Below are 19,622 nucleotides of genomic sequence, written 5' to 3' on the forward strand. Positions count from 1 at the left end.
CTGTGCTGTTACAGTTCTGAGTCACAAGAGGGCATTCTCTGTTTACAAACATTTACAGTTGAATCAAAACAGTGAAACAAGTTTCCTTAGTAGTGTTTACGATGGAACAGTCCAAGAATTGGCTCTTGAATGGGTGTATATGCAAAGTGCACTGAAACCTAAAAATCATCTAACAGACATGGGTAATTCTAGAACAAATTTAATGTAGAATTTTGAACGTAATACATTTGTTTATTTTCCTTCAAACATTCGTAATATACATAATATTCCTCCATATTCGAATCGTAAAAAATAATTTGTACTTTTATCACTCTTAAGGCACTGTAGCTAATAAGTTTCACTATATTGACTCATTTTAAATCTATATTTTCTTGTACTTTTCCCGAAAACAAGCTTGCCTTAGCCTATACTGCCTGCCTATAAAACCTGCCTGGCCAAGGGATTAGCACATTAAGCCTTTTACTTTGTCCAAATTGAGCCAATGAGAAAATAATTGTTGTGACTATGAAGGTATTTGTGGGTGTGTGTTCACATCTAGATTCTAGAAAAGGCGGGCAAAGTGGTGCTGGAGGCAGAGCAAGGATAAAAGACGTTAAGAGGGCACCACGTTTCAACCAGATCTAGGGAGGAACTTCCCAGGGTGCCGTTTGAAGTCTTTTGCGGTGCTCACTGCTTACACTTGATGCAGAGGTCAGTTGATGTAAATTCTTCAAAGACACCGCATCATGAATCTACCTCGGGGACTCTCATTTTAACACAAATTAATCTTTGGGTGGCTCTGGGCCTTGTGCGCCCCAAAAGGAACGGTCCAAATTCCAGACAGATTGAACGCAAAGGGAATCCATTTAGGACCTGTTGGCATGCATATCAAGGATGCGCAGTGGAGCGAATGCAAGCCGATGTGTGTGTTTCCCCAGAGGTCCTCTATAGCAAAACGGGGGTATCACGACTCGCTTCCAACCTCACAAACTAATTCAATCTGTAAAAAAAACTTGGATAACTTACAATTTATGAGTTTGAGTGAAATCCTTGAAGAAATATCCTTGAAGGACGTGGGCCGTAAATACGGGATTCTCCCTTGACAGGTTCCACACACCAATTCAGAGTTTGCTTGTGAACCCATGGTGCTAGGAACAATCAATGAGTCAGAACCACACACAGCTGAAATGTAACAATCAAAGAATTTCACAATGAATAATTAACATTGTCATGTTTCAAATAGTTTCACACTGCAACCATCTTTCTAAATTTCTCATTCTAATCCTACTTGTAGTCGTTACAAACAGCAAATCAACCTCAAAATGTACTTAAAACTGAAACTAAAATTGATTTTAAAACAAAAAACATTCAGTTAATAGGCCTCTGTGCTGTGCGTGGTTCCTTGCTGGTCATTTCAGACTGAATGGTCATCGTTTCCCTGTGTGCTGGTGTTGGTGTGAGCACTAGAAGCTTCCCTAAGTGTCAGACAGTTCAATAGTAATCTGTAGCTGTCGGTCGGAGCTGAAGGAGAATGACTGGACTTAAACTGACGGGTTAACAACTCTGGCCCTGGTTGCTAGGTGGCTAGGGTAAGGTTTCTTTGTTGCGGGGAAAAAATACAAATATTTTGGTTTATCCTTTTCGTTAAACGGTTATATTACGATACGTGATCATAACTTGAATGTATTCGAAAGTCATCCTACCTCACCACTGATAAAGACAAAACCTGACATGGTGCTGTGAGGTCTCATACTGTGCTTTGTCTGCTTGCCCAGAAAAGCACCCCTTGCCCTGGGTGCCGACCCCAGAATGAGACACGTTCATGAGGACGTGGGATGACTGTTAGGCAGCAGATGGTGTGCCCAGGTATGCCAGATGAGTGAAACCTCTCGTCATTAGTCAAGGGGTTAACTGAAACCATTTGTTTTCCTCTGACCCTTTGCATCAATCCCCCCCCCCCCCGCCCTTCCACGCACACATACTTCCATCACTGCCCCTGCCTCCGGACACCCACCGGTCCCTACGTCAGCGATGGGCAGGGGTGGGGGAAGGCTATATAGGAGGAGGGGACTTCAGGGGTAGAGCTTAAGAATCTACAGCCCTTCAAAATCCAGGAGACAGCAACCTAACCAAGGCAATCACCACCAACACTGCAACTGTCCATCCACTCTACTCCACTCTCCGCTCCTCAAAGGAACTCTGAACGCTCCTCCAGTCTCTCTCTCTCTCTCTCTCTCCGTCTGCTGCTCCAGTGCGTGAGTGCAGCCCGTATCCTGCTTCCTCTCAGCATGCAGCTCCTGGTCGTTTTAGCAGCTCTCATGGGGGTCCTGTACAGTGCGAGAGCAGCCGCCGTGCTTCCTGTGGAAGAGAGGAGCCCTATCCAGGCGAACCGGGTGAGTACAACACAAACACAAACACTGGTCTGACTTTATTCGTCACTGTAGGGGAAAACTCTCCTCAAACTTGATGTGATGATTTAAGTGTTGTCTTTTCGTTTGAGAGTTTTTCTAAATATTGTATTAGAAAATAAAAAATACACAAAAAAAATTGTGTTTGTTAGTTATTTGGATTTCTTAAATTATGTTTTTAAATTACATTTAAATCAATTTGTTTGACATTAGTGATAACATACCTTACTTGTGATTCTTGGTTAACATACCAAACATTTAAATTCAACACAAAATATTGTTTATGTTTAATACAATTTCATTTTCAAGTTTTATTTATAGAAAATAACCTGCAAATAAAGCATGAAAATGGGACACGTTGAAAAAAAAAAAAAAAAATCATTCTTTCTAAATGGCTGATGTGAATGTGTTCACACGCATGCTTTGTTGTGACTGTCTGCTGCCCTCAGGAGTTGAGTACAGAGCGTAAGCAGCTGATTCTGAAGCTGGTGTCAGGCTTGCTGGACGGTGCCTCAGACTCCAACATGCTGCCAGGGGATGTGTCTTCCCTGGACCTGGAGGAGCCTCTGGAGTCTCGCCTGGAGGAGAGGGCTGTCTACAACCGGCTATCACAGCTCCCACAGAGAGACCGCAAAGCCCCTTGTAAAAACTTCTTCTGGAAAACCTTCACCTCTTGCTAACAGTGCCCGTGACGCTCAACTGATCTACCTATCAACCTACCTACTTACCTACCCACCTACGTTGTCCTCCCAGGTTGATGCTCAGCTCCAAACCCAACTTGTGAAACCCAACGAGAATCCATGAACTGCGGTAGACCCCAACTGTACATATCATGCACTCTTGTCTGAGCGAGCAAATCTCAATGGACTTCACTGACACAGTCTGTCTTGTTTGATTATCGACGATTTATCTATGTATCTATTTATGTATGTATTTCTTTATTTAAAGTTCAATCCAAATATAATAAAAGCATGATTATGGTATCTGGTTTGGGTGATGGTCTTTGTGCTGCATGTATGGAGCTGGTCTTCAATCTCCTGTTTCCTCTGTGTACCAGCGTTTAACAGCCACTAAGATTCTCAGTACTCTACGCTGTGAGAGTCTGTTAAAGACCAATTATCTGCAATAATTAAACTTCTCATTATGAAACACTGAGTCTTTAACCACATAATACATTATAGAAATGGTCAACCGGGCCTGGTAAATCCAGTCATTGGCAAATAACTGTGTTTTGGGGGTGATTATTCAAGTCATTGATGACTTCATGTAAGTCAGCAGTTCATGTAAAATAATGTATTCAACCAGGTAACAAGGTTGGTGCATTTCTCACAACACTGGGAATTGTTCAATTGTGTACACAACAGGTACCTGATGGATACTCAGTTTCAGACGACTATGGAATTGAAATGGTTGTTGGGGGGAATCAAATTTAAAAAGATGAAATATCTCTCTGAGCTAAATGCTCTGTTTTATATGTCCCTTGGGGCATCAACGCTCATTTATTCCTGGTCACAAGTTGAGACATACGGCTCAGTGAAAAATCACAGGTCATAAAACGTCTACAAATATAGGGGCCAGTCACAATACAAGTGTTCAAATGCTGGATTTTAGATCATAAGAATACAATTATATATTTTCTTATTTATTTGTAGATTATTTATCATTAAAATACTCTGCGGAGGATTCATGTATCTTTTACTTTCACCACAGAAACAAATTGAAAGGATGGAGCATGACTTACTTGGGCTGAGCGGGATTCCTATTCCGATATTCTACACATAAGTGAGTTGCCTACATGCATGGGGTATAATAACGATTTATCGCAATAACGGCTTATATTGAGCCATGTAGGTCTACTGAACATGAGGATCAAACGACGCATTGGAGAAATGTGACAAACTTTATTTTCCATTGTAGCTTTGTTGATGAAAGTTAAATTTAGCAACATATCACGGGGTTGCTTGTTTCATGCCCAGTTAGGCTATAAGGTGCAAAGGAGCCCTGAAGCTTGCATCAGCACATGTTGTAGATGTTACTGAAATTAGGTTTTCATTCACGTTTGCTACAGTGAAAACATCCTGTTGAAAAAAAATGTGTGGCATTGTGATACTATCGGTTTATTAGTGTTCATACTGCAGTAGTCTAGTCAAAGCGCGAAAATAAATGCAGGTGCAGTAGTCAGCCTACCATTGATGCATGATGCAGGTAGGTTGCTGCTGCTAGGCTATTTAATACAAATAGAAGTGAAATCAAAATGTTTGTTTCTCTCTGAGTGCTGAGGCATCGTAAGCAATTTTGAAATCTACTAGGACTGAATTTCAGAACATCTATAACTCAATTGCTATATTTACGTGAAGCACAATTAATATGATTACTACCGGGCTTATTTGGAAGACAATACAGGCCCTGTATAGCCATCACTGCTACCTGCTCCATCACACAACAATTACACTCGCTTTGACACACACTGGCTTTGATGACTGCTCAATTAACTCCAAAGATGGGGAGGGCTGGAATACTGAGCAGAAACATCTACTAGTTAGTTACCGTAAACAAACGAAATATCGACCTTTCTCTTGAGCCCAGCGAGCGTGCTGCTACGGGCAAATTGCCGCGCTGGCTTTTCACGACCCGAATGTTGTTGTAATTACAACCCTGTCATTGATGAATCTTTCCGAACTACTTCTGAAAAATTACTTCCTTATACAGTTTTTAAATACTTTTTGGGGGGGTGGGGTGGCATTGTCGCTGGCATTGTTCAATGGTCAGATAGAATATTGAAACAGTGTGGTTACCAGCTCTGTATAGGGGTTGCAAACATTCTACATTGCGTCCTACCTCATCTTCCCCATCATCTGTAATTCAACATCCTGTTGCCTGCTTAGGTAAGACTTGGCACTGAGTAATGGTTTGAATAAACCAGGATTGACAGACAAATGTGGAAAACTGAATATGTAGGCCTACCAGCAGATACTCAGGTGTCTGGCCAGGAGACAAAAGTACCCACACCTGATGCAATAACCACCTTTTACTTGGTCCTGCATGTGTGTAACACAGTTTTCATTACTGATCTGATGGCTGAATGATTGAAATTGGGCAATGGTTGATTACTTGTAAATGCATCTCTCTCTCCCTTTCTCTCTGGAAAGACAGGTCAATTTCCTTACGTAGGTATGTTTTTTTGCTTGTTAAACAATTGTTGTCTTCTTTTCATCTCACAATAAGATCTGGAGAACAATGCAAAATCACCACAGTGCTCAAAGGTCATTTGAATAAACTGCTTACAATGTAGAGATACAATCTGAAACCATATCATTATGTTTCAACAACTGTATTAAATGAAGTTAGCCTGTGGTAGACGGCTATAGACAGATGGTACATCCAATCACCTGCCACATATTTTTCTCATATATTCACATATTTCTTCCTTTTCCAAACAGTTTCGAAGGACAATTTCCCAGATGGATATGTATAACAATCCATAAGGCTAGTCAAGTTACCCGGATACCTTTTGCAGAAGAGATAAGCCTTCTATAAATGACACGAGTTACTAACTATTCTGTGTAAAACTGATGTTTCTGTCACAGTAGGAGGAAGGAAAATGTATTCCAATAAATGTCTGAGGAACCTGAATGACGAAACAAAACAAATTCACGTCAAATGAGACGCTGTCCACTCGCCTTTACCCTTGAGCTGAAATGAAAACGTAGCAAAGTAACATCAAAGCTGATGCCTACAACCAAAGCCTTTTTCCTGCTTTGCTTTTGATCTGAAAGGGGGGAGACGCCATGAGTTTCATCCTAACTGTGTAATTCTAATTAAATTGTGACTTTATGTTTGCATGTATTTAGAAATAACTAAGTAATTGCCTTCGTTGGTACCCTTTCCTACGTAGAAAGGGAAAAAGCTTCAAAGAAATCCAATTCTAGATGGTTGTAGTTGTTTCTTGAAAACCGTTTTGAACCAGTTGAACTTATTCCTGGACCTACTCAGTCCATTATGGACTATTACTCACAATTGATTCAGACGAAACTATGAAAGATATTTCATAAAAGGTATTTTATTTTCCATTCCAACTGACCTTCATCCTGAACATAATTTCTTCGACATTTGCCGTGGTTGAGGAGTATAAACTTTTTTCAGTTCAGTGTAAGTTGTGAGAGAGGCACGCAGAGCTGTACTCTCTTGAACATCAAGGACATCTCAGAAAGACTGTAAGCAGCCAGCAGCCTGGAACATACCCAGGCTGACATTTGGCGAGTGGACAGAGGGCAATATGGAGGCACATGAGGAGGAAAAGGTGTTACAGCAAGGGATCAGGACATATTTTTAGCCTGGCTGATGTCAAAGTCATGAGGTTTACTAATACTTTTCAAGGGGTCACATTCATTTTTTTTTTTCCGGCATCAAAGTTGGGACAAGTTTAATTGTCATAAGTCAAACCAGGAACTATTTTAAACTCATAACCAAAATCTTGGGATTCTTTTGTATATCCGTTCACATCCTGCATGGACCCCCAAACTTTAAAATCACGACGTCCTGAACATCCATCTCAGAACGCTGCATGTCTGACACATTCTATTTTCACTCAGCGGGATCTAAAAAGGCTAAGACAGAAAATGCCAAATCGTTTCTCACTTTGGCCGAAATTAACACCTAATTATGTAGTCTTTGTTCTCCATGGGAAGGTGTGGGAAGACGAGTTGTATAAGGGCCCTTCCTTAATGTCATGGGTGTTTCATCAATGCTGAACATGGTCAGAAAGCAAAATAAATCATCCTGTACAAAAACTAATTGACGGTGATGGTGATTGGGAAAAAAAAACAAAAAAACAATAGTTCACCCTAGATTGTTTGATTGTTTTGGGGGTAGGTCAATCGAAGGACTTGCACAATAAAGGCATTGGTTCAAAGGAGAATATAGGGGTTTCAGGTGCATATTTTTGTCAATATTCAAACTGAAAAACAAAGAAGACTTATCTCTCTTTAAAACTGTGTATGATGTGTATATTTTGTTGGGCAAAATGCAAGGCTTTGTGTAACTGTGTAATCATTCACAGGGGTTGAGTATGGGTAAAAACACAAATAAATAAGTCCCTTGGCCAGGACTCTCACTTGATTAACCTGCAGACTGTGGAAGCAACGCCTGCAGCAGTCTTATTCATCTTTGCCCGTCCTGCTCAATTTGTTTAGTTTTGACATTTGAGATGGGCAGACACAGAATGGTTGGCTAGTTGAGACATTTCGAAAACAAGAAACCATTAAATGTCATCTAGTAAAGGAAATTGTTATGTGTAATAGATATTTTCTCGAAATAATGTGGTAGAACTGAGTACATTTGGATTATGATGACCTCTGCGTAGGAGATTTTGACAAGTTTTCAGCATTGAAGATGCAATGAAGTAATTCCATTACTTAGTTAAATTTAATCAAGCAGAAGCTTTTATCCAAAGCGATTTACAAACTGTGCTCAGAATCTGCAATCAAGTGTGTTCTTTCACTATTGCCTAACTGTCCACAGAGTCATAAGCAGAAAGATTCATTCTGGGAGAAAACCGGTTCTCCCTGCTGTGGCAACAAATCCATTACTGGTTCAAAGGTCCTCAGAAGCAGAGAGTTAATTTTGTGCTCTAAACGTGAGAGGCAGAACAGTAATTGGGACTGTTATTACACACATTGCATCATACCATACATAGGTCAGGACTTTTTTGTTGCTAAGTAAGTGTGCTACATATACTCATGATGTTTTGTTTTGGTCTATCAGGGGGGATTGTGGATGTTTCAGTTGGGTTTCTCTGGCAGAGAGGTGTTGTGATGCCCAGCCGTACCTCCAAGGATGAAGAGTCGGACCTTGGTCCATAAACATTATACTAAACTTTAAGAGGCTTCCTGGTTGGACCAGGGCTTTGGCACAACTGATTGGACTCTAAGTCCATGAGCCCACAGTCTCTTCATTTAAAAGTACATTTAGACTAGCACCTAGCCATTGGTCACTAAATAAACATCGACAAAATTGTAGTTCTGTAAATTGTTGTTCTGTAATTGTAAAAAACTATGGATTCATATTAAAATGAAATGCAGAGTAAGTTCTACATCTACATTATTTGTGCTCTTCTCTTCCAAAACTAAAGATTTGTAGTGAATTAATTACCTTAATATTCACATCTGCAGGATATATTTTATCAATGGTCATATGAGATGAATATAAAATTGGTAGATTCACCCACTATCTACAACATGTTGTCACACATTATTATATCTTAAAATGTACTTTGAAGGCATAAAAATCCACGCTGACCAGCGATTCACATCCACAAGTATTGTTCCTTGACTCCTGGGGAAATTGAATGCAACTGACCACAGCTGTTATATTGTACCCTGGTGGAATTGATACCGATGCAACTACCCACTTTCTCCCAGAATGTTCATCTCTGGTTCACCTGATGGAGAGGAAGGGGGGGGGGGGGGGAGCTGCAGTATGCTGTTATAATGGCTGATGGTGTGTGGTATGATTATTTGGCTGGGTAAAAGTAGATCATTATGTCTCTTTCCATAACGCTCAATGCTGAGTCCACAGCTGAGAAAATTAGATGCCACATGCAGGAGGATGGGATTTGGGAGATACTGGTTACCATAGTGACCCCGGGACATTGAAAAGCGATTGATCAATGTTGTATTGTTAACAAAATGAGTGACCATTTCAATCTTGTATTTTACATGTATTCCCTGGTGGTGCTACATGTGGGGCACTTCTAAGACATCTGATGTACAATTTGTATGTAACTTAATGTTCAATATAGCCATGTTGATGCTATCACATATAACGGTTATCCAACTTCACTCACTCTCATCTCACTCGTACTGAATATCTGAATCCACTTCTTTTTAAATTTCTGGAATGATTATTTCACTGACGTGACGTTAGTGACCTATAGGACCTACTTCCTATGACCAGCTAGTTTAGATGTAATCTGAAATGAAGAGCGAGTGACATTGGTTGACTCAGTTTACTTTTCCCTCAGTTGTGCCCTAGCTGTCCTGAGTGCCATCTCAGGAAATAGATAAAAGTGAAGAAAAAGCATCCCTAGGTAATGTGTCTGACCACCTTTAACTTTTGGGACCACCTCCCAACACATTGATGTCTTGTATGTGTGCAATAACAGTCCCAATCACAGTCCTGCCTCTCACGATTAGAGCACGAAATTAGCTCTGCCTCTGGAGACCTTTGAACCAGAAATGGATTTGTTGCCACAGCAGTGGACGAAAACCTCAAGTATTTCTCCCAGAATGCATCTCTCTTCTTACAACTCCATGTGGACAATTGGGCCCTTGTGGAATGACACTCCTGATTGCAGTCGCTCTAACAATGTGGAATCCTCTTGTGTCAAATAGTCTAGGTGCTACTGTAGATAAGAAGACGCGCCTGGTGATGTAAAGCATTTAGACGTTAAATGTCAACACACTGGAGTGTGCGCTGACAGCATCAATACTTAGCCCCTGAACAACGTGTCAAATCTTCATTGTCTACAGCAGGCAACGGCAAGGGTCCTTTTTCGCAGAAATGTCACACTGTGCCACTCCGCACATATCATTTTCCACCAGACTCATCTAAAACAATAGAAAACAATCCGTTTCTTCCAATATGAAAGGGGAGGGGGGGGGGGGGGCGCTGTTGAGGTCACAAGAGATACTTTGCCATTTCAATGAATTCATTGAGACCATTACCTGCCGCATTTCAGTGTCACTTAAACTTGCCTTGGCATGATCGGATAATCTGACGTTTTCTTTTTTTCACCGTTTCGGTCCTAATGAAGACTGGAATGCAGTAACTCGAGCCGCAGCTGTGTTCCATTTCTCATCATTGTTTTCCGGCTCCCAGTGTCATCTAACCGGCTCACCGCCTTATGGCGGCGTGTTAAATCGTTGATGCTGCGTCCTGGATAGAACAGCCAAGAAATGGACGCACCTCTCTCGAAGAGGGAGAGGTGCAGGGGAGCAAATTGAAAGACTAATGGCAGACTGACGTCAGACTAGGCTTCGATGTTAAGGGTCTCAACATGTATTCATCAAGCCTTTTCTTGATCATTAGCTTCAAGGTTTAAACAGGAAAAGGTGCTGCGGTACAGGTGGAGGAAAGTCGATCTTATTTCCAGTTTGAGGTGACGCACTTCTGCTGTGTTTTTTCCTGGTGTCGTTTTCATCATTCTTAGATCCACCACCAGACAACTGTAGAAGATGGTTGAGGTTTTCAAGAGGGCTTACAAACGAGTGTTATGTATATTTAAAGTATGGTTACATTCCAATTTGAGACAAGGTTGGCAGAAGTTAGAAAAATATCAGCTAACGTTCTACTAGAATATCAGAACAAAATAGCCTACTGATTATACTACACACACCACACACAAATGTAGTTCTGTAATATCAATTTAGAAATACTTTTCTTTTAAAAAGTAAAAAAATGCATTCTGAGGTATCTGTACTAAACCTGGGCATTAATAAATAGCACACCTGAAGTCAGATATTTTAAGAACAGTACTGATATAGAAATTCAATAGGCAAAATCCAATCTCCTTGATTCAAGAGGGCCTAAGTTTGCAGCAAAGCATCTCAACCACCTTCTTAAGTAATGTCTCTCTGGTCCTTTCTACAGCGATGACACGAACCTCACCTTCCATATTCCAACAGAGAAACTGGAATAAGGACGTGTGGGTGCTTGTCATTTGCCACTCTCCCGCCAACCACAGGCTGACCTACAGCGGTAGCTACAGTAATGGAAACCATAAACAGAACATGATTGGCCCCTGAAGTACAAAGAAATGCTAATGTCCCCGGAATATTGAGGGCACCCAATCAATTGTGTTCCATGTGGTGAACATCTAACCCTCGTGCCACAGGCAAGGCAACTGTTCTTATTAAAGAACTGAAGGAGAACCTTTTGTTTAGTTTAGTTTGTTTTCTCTGTTTATTTCATTCTGTTTTTGTGAGGCTTGGGGGGGGGTCATTATTTCTTGGTTTATTTCTTCATGAGGTTGTCTGTCACACTCACACACATTAAGCATTGGCTTTTGTACATGTAATATATTTTATGAGAGTTTGAATGGCAATGTTTGTATGCTACATCAAAGGCTTCAGTCTCTGAGACAATATACAGCATGGGCAGTGTCCGTGACATCATACGTGTCATTATAGTACTCATAAAGCTGTTTCCTTGATTTGCTTTTCACAAGGTCATCACATAGTCACATAGTTATTGTCATTACTTGCATAGGTTATAGAGAGTTTTAATTGCAAAGTATGTAGGCTACCTTACGTCAGACTTCCGTCTCTGAGACAATATGCTGTATGGCCAACGTGTGTTACAAATTTCACCAGTCTAATCCAGGCCTATACCCTATAATGTAGGTGGTGGCCCAAGTACACTAGGCCGATTACCAGGTAGGAACATCATTACACATTCATAAATACCTAACTAGAAATTAGACCGTGAAATTGCAGTGGTGGCTTTTTACTTGTTCTCGGGTATTCAAATCTAGAACGCATCCTCCGTATTCATGTCGTTAATTACAATACGCCACACTAGTATGTGGGCGGCGAAGACACTGGCGTGATTGCTTGTTTTGAGAGTTAGAAAGAGAGACACACGTTGTGCCACAGTAAGGTTGCTATACCCGACTAAGGTATCCCTTGACAACTGTGAGACATTACCATTATCGGGCGGGTATCATTTGCAGCCGGACGAAGATGTTCTCGGAGGTGTCAAAGCGAGACTGTTAGGAGGGTTGTGAGGTCGCGTGGGGGCCTGGGGAGCTCTATCCGCTCGAGCGCGGATCGGAGAAGCAAAGCTTGCTGTTTCTTCCTCCCTCCGCCACATCTGGGTTTCGCATTGATCCGATGTTCTCGCCCTGCTCCGCGGCTCCACCCTCCGACATCAGAACATGGCTACTGTCATTGTCGTGTTCTCTTTTCAATTGATCGCATGCGGCCTATTCCCAATTTAATGACTGGCTGACTCCTTATGAGGAAGCACTTCATTATCTATGGTACAGCGAGCTGGAGAAAGAACTCATGGTGAGCAGTGACTGGCGCGTGCTGGAATAAAAAGAGCCTGTTTTGAGTATATGTGGAGAACTGTTTATCACTGGGTATGGGCGCATAAATTAAGCATTGAAGTTGCGTATGTTAAATTGGGTGGGTAATTCATGACGCACGTGCCCATCGTTTTCAGCTTTTTCTCTGGTGGCAATGGGTGCGTGCACAGTGATATTGAATGTCGTCAGTGATGCCTTTCAGAGCACTACCAAAACGTATGAGTGGCTCTGTAGGAAATAAGTCAGACAGAAATTTCACAAACACATGTGAAATGCATTCACACGTGACAGCTGGACAGACTAAAAGACTAATGTTTTCATTAAGGAGACGCTTTTATGAAAAGCACGGTACAGGGAGGACCAACAAGTTGCTTGTCTACCACTGAGCTATGCCCATCCCCTATTTGGACTCTGCAACTTGGTAGAGCTGAACAACTTTCATCATGTAATCCTTCCTCTGGGCTGATTAACCGTTTCTGATTGCCTGGATGGACAATCAGAAACTGGAAAGATTTTGACAAACCTCTTCTGGTGTTAGATTGGCGAATGAGAGTCTGATGGCGAAGATTACAACAATTAAGGAAGCAGGGATTCGTCACTTATTGGAACACAACAACACGATTACACCCCATGCTCAAAGGTCGTTACGATCAATAGACGAACCAGCGTAGGGTGAATGAGTGCGATTCTACAAGTGCAATACAAGTCAAAGGTATACTGTGTGCCTAAACAAAGCACTGTGAGTTTTAGTTATCTAACTGGTGGAAGACGAATCAGACTGTCATTGATAAGTCGCGTCTTTTATTTTTTTTATCTGTAGCCTATATCCAATTCATTAAAATAATCAGTTTGACAGCCACATGCCACAATGATAGCTCAGCCTGAAAATCTGTTTCTATTCATTAATCTCCTCTTAAACAGTATTAGTATTTTCCTCCTTCCCCAGACATTTTATTTTTCTGTAAATAAGGTCATTAAAATCACAAATAGAGAGCTTAAAGAGTACAAAAAGATTGATAGGCCTATTGGCAGCATGTAATTGCAGTTTTCATCGGATTTTCTTTCTCACAAAGATAGAAGAATATAGGCCTAATTATTTCAAAAAACGTTAGGGGCAGTGTGCTATGCTAATGCACCAGGCAGTCATAACACGATATCTAAGTGTCGTGAATGCATCTCAACTACCAGAACTATACATTTGTTTTCTTTCTCTTCCTCTCTTCCTCTGCACCTTCTTTGCATTGTCATCTCTTTTATCTCTCCATGTTCTTCATGAAGGACCGTGTTACTCTGTGACAGAGATACTGTCCCGACGTCTGGTTTATAAAACGTCAGACTCATCAAGAAGGAGATGTATCCTTTTCTGCACCAGACAGAAACACACTTGACCATCAAAAGGTGCTTTGCAGCACACCATCGTTAGCGGTTATGAGACACACAGTAAGTCCTCCAAGCCCAATCAACCACAGAGGCTCCACGGCTCCAGACCCCCTTCCAGAAGAGGAGGCAGAGGTTATGCTACGGTATGAAAAGGGGATAATGAGACGGGTCTTCAGCAAAGGGAAATTACCACTGACGTTTACATAGATGATTATTATAATCCAGCACCAACATAGTCCATTAGAGTTGTGGTGCAATGGAAATTGGGGGGGGGGGGGGGGGGATGAGGTGGGGGGGGGGGCTATTATAAGCTTACTTAGCAAGCATTTGTTACCAGTTGAAAGGCCCTATCACTTTATAATAACTGCAAAAATGCGGTGTCATTTCGACAAGCCATAGTGTGGGAATGAATAGCCTTTCTATTACAAAAACCTTTTGCATCTATTTTGCTCTTGTCGTAATTGGAGCAGTACAGGTGCTACTCTTTATTCCCCTCAACCCTCTCCCCCGCGCCCCAACCCCTCCAAACCGGATGTATTATATTGCCATTCATCGGTGAAACACACAGCTTTAGTTTTTTTCCGCCGCTTTATCACTCCATCCCCTGATAATTAGGTGTAAACAAGCATGTTTAGAATGTTAGAGGACTGTGTATTTATGTTTCTCACCTTTTTATTCAAACATCACGCAACCCAGCAATTATAATAGCGAGGTCAGAAATAATTAGCTGCCCCTATCCTGTCTGATTATCATCACTGTCTGTTGGGACAAGAAAAGCTTTCTCAGTTGTCTGAAGCATGTTCCAGTAAGCCAGTATTAGTTTTTTTGCATATGCAGTCATCGTCAGTGTAGATTGGCGACACGTCAACATTATTAGGCTATATAAACAAAACATGTCCATACATTGCGTTCCTACTCAAACTCACAGCCTTTCAGACAACCAACTCAACACTTTCTGGTAACTCATGAATGAGACAAGTAGCATGACTAAATATAATCCCTCTATAGCTTTTATCATGTGATCATTTTGACCTCTCCCAAGTCTCTCAACTTTTTTTCAGTTAACTTTCCCTTTTGAAATAGGCTGCAGCACAAATGTGGAGCAGTTAAACTGAATGTTTGTAGGATCATCGCTAATACACAGACTGAGAAATGCAGCGTTGGGAGCAAATAGTCAACACGGATGGAGGAATTGATCTGTCCATCATTCGTTGTTGATTCTAAGCTCTGTAGTACGGTCATTAACCTCAAGGACACAGGGTTCACAGATAATCAGTTAGCCACACTGAAACAACACAAAAGGCAATCTGTTACACTGCACCTCCTGGCAACCTGCAACGGCCACGATGGATGAGTATGTTTTTGTTGTTGTTTATTCACTGATGATGAAGGAAGCTTGTGGAGTTTGTGTGGTGAAGTCTTGGCCTTATTTCCCCCAGTGTGTTTTGTGTGTTTGCCCTGGTCGCCCTGTTTCCCGTGTCCCAGACGGTGAAGATGACCGGCTTGTTTGGCAGTTTCACCTCCCCAGACTTCCCCCGCCCGTACCCTAACAACCATCACGCCGTGTGGAACATCAGCGTTCCCGAAGGTCACCGGGTCAAACTCTACTTCACCCACTTCAACCTGGAGCCCTCACAGAACTGCAAATATGACTACATCCAGGTATGCCAAGCTAGCAATTACCTCCACCCAGGAACCAACTGTACTTTTCTTTATTTTGTTTTTTATCCTTTGTGTTTCAACTCAGCTTGACGTCTTTGTTGTGATCGAACTAGGTGCTGGCCGAGGCAAATGAGACTTTGCGTTTCTGTGGCGACGGAGAGAAAGGATATGAGGACGCTCCTAGGAACACGGTCATCCTGTCGGCCGGGAACACTATGTCTGTGGTCTTCAGGAGCGACTACTCTAACGAGGGCCGTTTCACAGGCTTTCACGCATTTTACACCTCCGAAGGTGATGTGGGCGCTTCGCACCTTTGCTGATGTCATCCCGATCCAACAACATGCAGAAAAAACGTTTTTAGTGAAGTTTGTTATTATTGTGATTGTTGGGAGTTATATATTTGCCATTTTATATCATTCATATATTTTTGTATTTAGGGAATACAAAGGGAACATTTTTGTTTGTTTCCGTGTCAACTAGGTTCTTGGTAGACTTTTGCTCTGTGAAGTAACCGGCTCTTCTCTCTGTCTTGACTGGTTTCGTAGATGTCAACGAGTGTCTGCGCCTGGTGGAGGGGGAGGCTGTGTGTGATCATTACTGTCACAATTATGTTGGTGGCTATTACTGCTCATGCAGGTTGGGATACCTTCTCCATGACAACAACAGATCCTGCACTGGTAAGACAATTGGGAGACTCCTGATCACAACATTATTCAACAATAATGACACATGAACCTTTTCACCATCTTTCATCCAGTGTCAGACAGAGTCAGATACTGATTGATGGTGTGTAGTCACGGAAGTATTTTATTGATTCGACAATTAACATGTTTGAATGCCCTCGTGATATGTAAGTCAGAGATCATCATTAGGTTCACTGACCTCCCAGTTGAACCACAGTCCCATATTCCAGTCCTACGTCAGCAACTCCATGGAATGCCAAATAAATACATCCATATAATGTTTAAGTTTATTACAGATTGTGGGTAAAAAAAATAAAAAATAGACACATAGCACTAAAAGCGAGCAGCATTGTGCTAAACTGTCAAAGTTTAGCCTTCAAATTAAACACATCGGATTGGTATGGCATTGGCATGTTTTATTTAAAAGTTAATAGTTCTTTTTAAAGTATGAGAATGTACTCCTCGTTAATATAAGAGGGCATGCTGTGTTTGAGACAGTAGCCCATTATCATGTTGCCTGAGTGATTGCCAACTAATTTGAGACTGGAGAAGCCGACTGATGTAAGAGGCAGTTGATCTGAGGCAGCCGGTGCAGGGCCGGGTTAATTACTGTCGATTCCCAAGGGAGACCCACACTGAAAAAGGCTTTGAAAATGGATACCTGTTTGCAGCCCTAATAGTGTACTGATGCCAGGTAATTAATCACAATTACTGACGGAGACGTGTCTTAAATTGTTATTCTTTGCCTGAGTAAAATGTGACACCAGATAGTGTGGGATGAGTGGGCAAAACTGATTACCCCCTTTAAGGTTTTTTTAATTATACAAAATTACAGCTAGTCAGCCTCCTTGAAATGTCAGTTTGTTGTTGTCACATTTTCCGGTACTTTCTGACTTTCAGCTATTCACTTGGAAATGTGTGATGGTGCATCAGTTAACTCACATTAAATAACAAGGTTAATGTTTTCAAATTAAAAGCTGTTTTCTCAGCAAAACTTACTCTTTTCAAAATTCCAGATGCATTTTTCCACTCGACCATATCTAACAGAAAATCAAAGGCATCACTAGGGGGCTGGTCAGAAATTAATGACTGTGCCTTCACTCAAAAATAAATAAATAAACACATGAACAAAACAAATCAACTCCAAAGTAGCAGGCTAAAGCAAACGAGTGTGGATCGATGAACAGTGTGATTGTTTCTGGGCCCGGGTGTGTGTTGTGACTAGTGCGGTGCCAGCTCCAGGTTCTGACAGAGCGGTCAGGGGAGCTGACTAGTCCAGGATACCCGGCTCCCTACCCCAGCATGTGCACGTGTGACTACACCATCCGGCTGCCACAGGGGTCCCGGATCATTCTGGACTTCCCCGAACCCTTTGACGTCGAGGGTCACCCCGATGTCCCTTGTCCCTACGACAACCTGAAGGTCAGTTCTTCTCAGACGTCAATGGGGAAAACGTATTTTGTTTTTAACCTTGTGACACCCTTGATGACACTCTGTAACACAACAAGTCGGGAAGTCTGGAGCCAATGAATAAGTAATCGTATTCCTTCTCATGCTTCTGAAGGAAACCTGTCTGAGCCGGCTGTTGCCGTCTGAGATGTATAGCCACGCTGTCCTTTCCTACGTCAGTTAGACATACATCAACAGTCAAACGCAACCACAAATCAAACCCCCGGCAAACGAACTCGCTGATTTCCCAAATCTTCCTTCTGCTCGCCAATATTAAGATATCAACCGAAGGCCAGGAGTACGGACCCTTCTGTGGATCTTCCTCGCCGGGACAGATCGACACAGGAAGTTACCAGGTCCACATCACGTTCAGGTCTGACGCCTCAGGGAAAAACAAAGGGTGGAAGATCAAGTACTCTGGTATCACCTCCACCCAGGAGCAAAGTGAGAAATAGATGTCACATATATGACCCAATATGTTATGGATTTTAAGATGCAAGCAGAATAAAGCCAATCATATCCAAATTAATTCAAATTATGTATTTGGTTTAGCAAAAAAATCTACAGACATATGGTTTGTGGATGCAAGTCCTGTTGCCATTATTTCCATTCACATTTTCCAATGTTTTTGTATTGGTGGTAAGTAATACATAATGTTGCTAAAGTGATGTTAATACTGTCAGATGTCTTCAAAAGATTTGAACCAATTTACCAGTTTCTAAAGTAAAATGTTTTATAGTTTAACTACTATCTGTCAGAAAGTTAACCATACAAAATATATAACAATGACCCTTTCCTGGGAAACATCACTTTAACAACAAAATGCAAAGATAACCTAAAATCACCCTATGCAAACTTGACTTCAGTCTGATGCATGGACTTCAGTAATTTGTTACCAAAAACATTTAATTAATGCAGTGAAGTACTTTGAAAGTCAAATCAACTGCTGGTGTCGTAGAAGCAGTTCATGGTGATTGTGTTAACCTGCATACATTATTCATGCACATCTCGATCCTCTACAGGTCTTTCTCTATCAAAATAGCCATTAAAGGGTTCTTCACACAGATTAAATTGCCTCTTGTCGGACACTTTAGAATCCGCCCGCTAACATTTTCTCTGTCTCTCTCCCTTTGTTTGTGGAAATAGAGAAGAGATGAGTCCCCAGTAAGGGTTCACAGTAACAGGCATGAACATGTCCCCTTTGTTTGAATTCAAATTATAAGTTTATCATCAGATTCAAGTCTTCAAGTTGTCTTGTGAAAAACTCAGTTCAGCTCTGTTCCAGACGAGCTACTGATGTAGTTGTTTCCAAGAACTTCCAATCTCTCCTCCGAGGGAGAGTGGACTGCACAGGTTTAAGGCCAGTGTACTGTCACGTCGGCCTGAATAAACGTGTTCAGTCATGGAGACTGACCCATCAGATGACATTACCTTGACATTTAAAAGACAACAGCGTCGAATCTGGAGGCATGATTGTTCAGCTCTGTCTCTAAAACAAAACTGAACTGTACGCTTTGCAGGAACAACAACGACGACTCGCATTCACTTGGGCTGTTGGTGGTGCGCTCCCTTGTGTAACAGTATTACCATAGGTACTCTGTCTTGTCTAAGGCTGCTGAGTTGTGTGTGATTGGTTCAGTCGAATCAAAGCCAAAGGCATTACACACACCATGAACTCCATTTACCAACCACTGAAAGATATGAAGTAGCTGTGCAAAACCAAAAGGCAACTCTGCCTCACACACACACACGCGCGCGCGCACACGCACACACACTGTTCAACTCAATATGCACCAACTCTAAAATTACAGCTGTGTGACACACGGTATTTAGCATCTGAATGGAGCTGCTTACAGGGAGACTGAATAACCATTGGCAGGCCCTGTGATTTCCTCCCAGGGTTTGTGGTCAGGAGCTTGACGCTGATGGAGACGAGCGACGAGTTCATTATGATGGAAGGCGTTACCAATGTTC

The 19,622-nt window shown here is 41.7% G+C and overlaps 2 protein-coding genes across 3 annotated transcripts; both read left to right on the forward strand.

The window, feature by feature from the left end:
• Positions 1–2,052: 2,052 nt before the first annotated feature.
• On the forward strand, positions 2,053–3,352 carry sst6.1 (somatostatin family member 6.1). Its single transcript, XM_084680426.1, has 2 exons — positions 2,053–2,372; positions 2,837–3,352. The coding sequence occupies exons 1-2, from the start codon at positions 2,268–2,270 to the stop codon at positions 3,065–3,067; spliced, it is 336 nt and encodes a 111-aa protein (XP_084536552.1). The 5' UTR covers positions 2,053–2,267; the 3' UTR covers positions 3,068–3,352.
• Positions 3,353–15,109: 11,757 nt separating this feature from the next.
• On the forward strand, positions 15,110–18,719 carry masp2 (MBL associated serine protease 2). 2 transcript variants are annotated; one of them, XM_084679847.1, is made up of 6 exons: positions 15,110–15,208; positions 15,294–15,516; positions 15,630–15,807; positions 16,062–16,193; positions 17,425–17,621; positions 17,927–18,719. In XM_084679847.1, exons 1-6 carry the CDS (start codon positions 15,201–15,203, stop codon positions 18,101–18,103), a joined length of 915 nt encoding a protein of 304 aa, XP_084535973.1. In that variant the 5' UTR covers positions 15,110–15,200; the 3' UTR covers positions 18,104–18,719. The 2 variants fall into 2 exon arrangements, with proteins under 2 accessions (XP_084535973.1, XP_084535974.1); XM_084679848.1 differs by having other exon boundaries at positions 15,135–15,208; positions 15,340–15,516.
• Positions 18,720–19,622: the final 903 nt, after the last annotated feature.

This window comes from Hypomesus nipponensis, chromosome 18, assembly GCF_054491055.1.
Source record: "Hypomesus nipponensis isolate SF chromosome 18, ASM5449105v1, whole genome shotgun sequence".
Lineage (NCBI taxonomy): Eukaryota > Metazoa > Chordata > Actinopteri > Osmeriformes > Osmeridae > Hypomesus > Hypomesus nipponensis.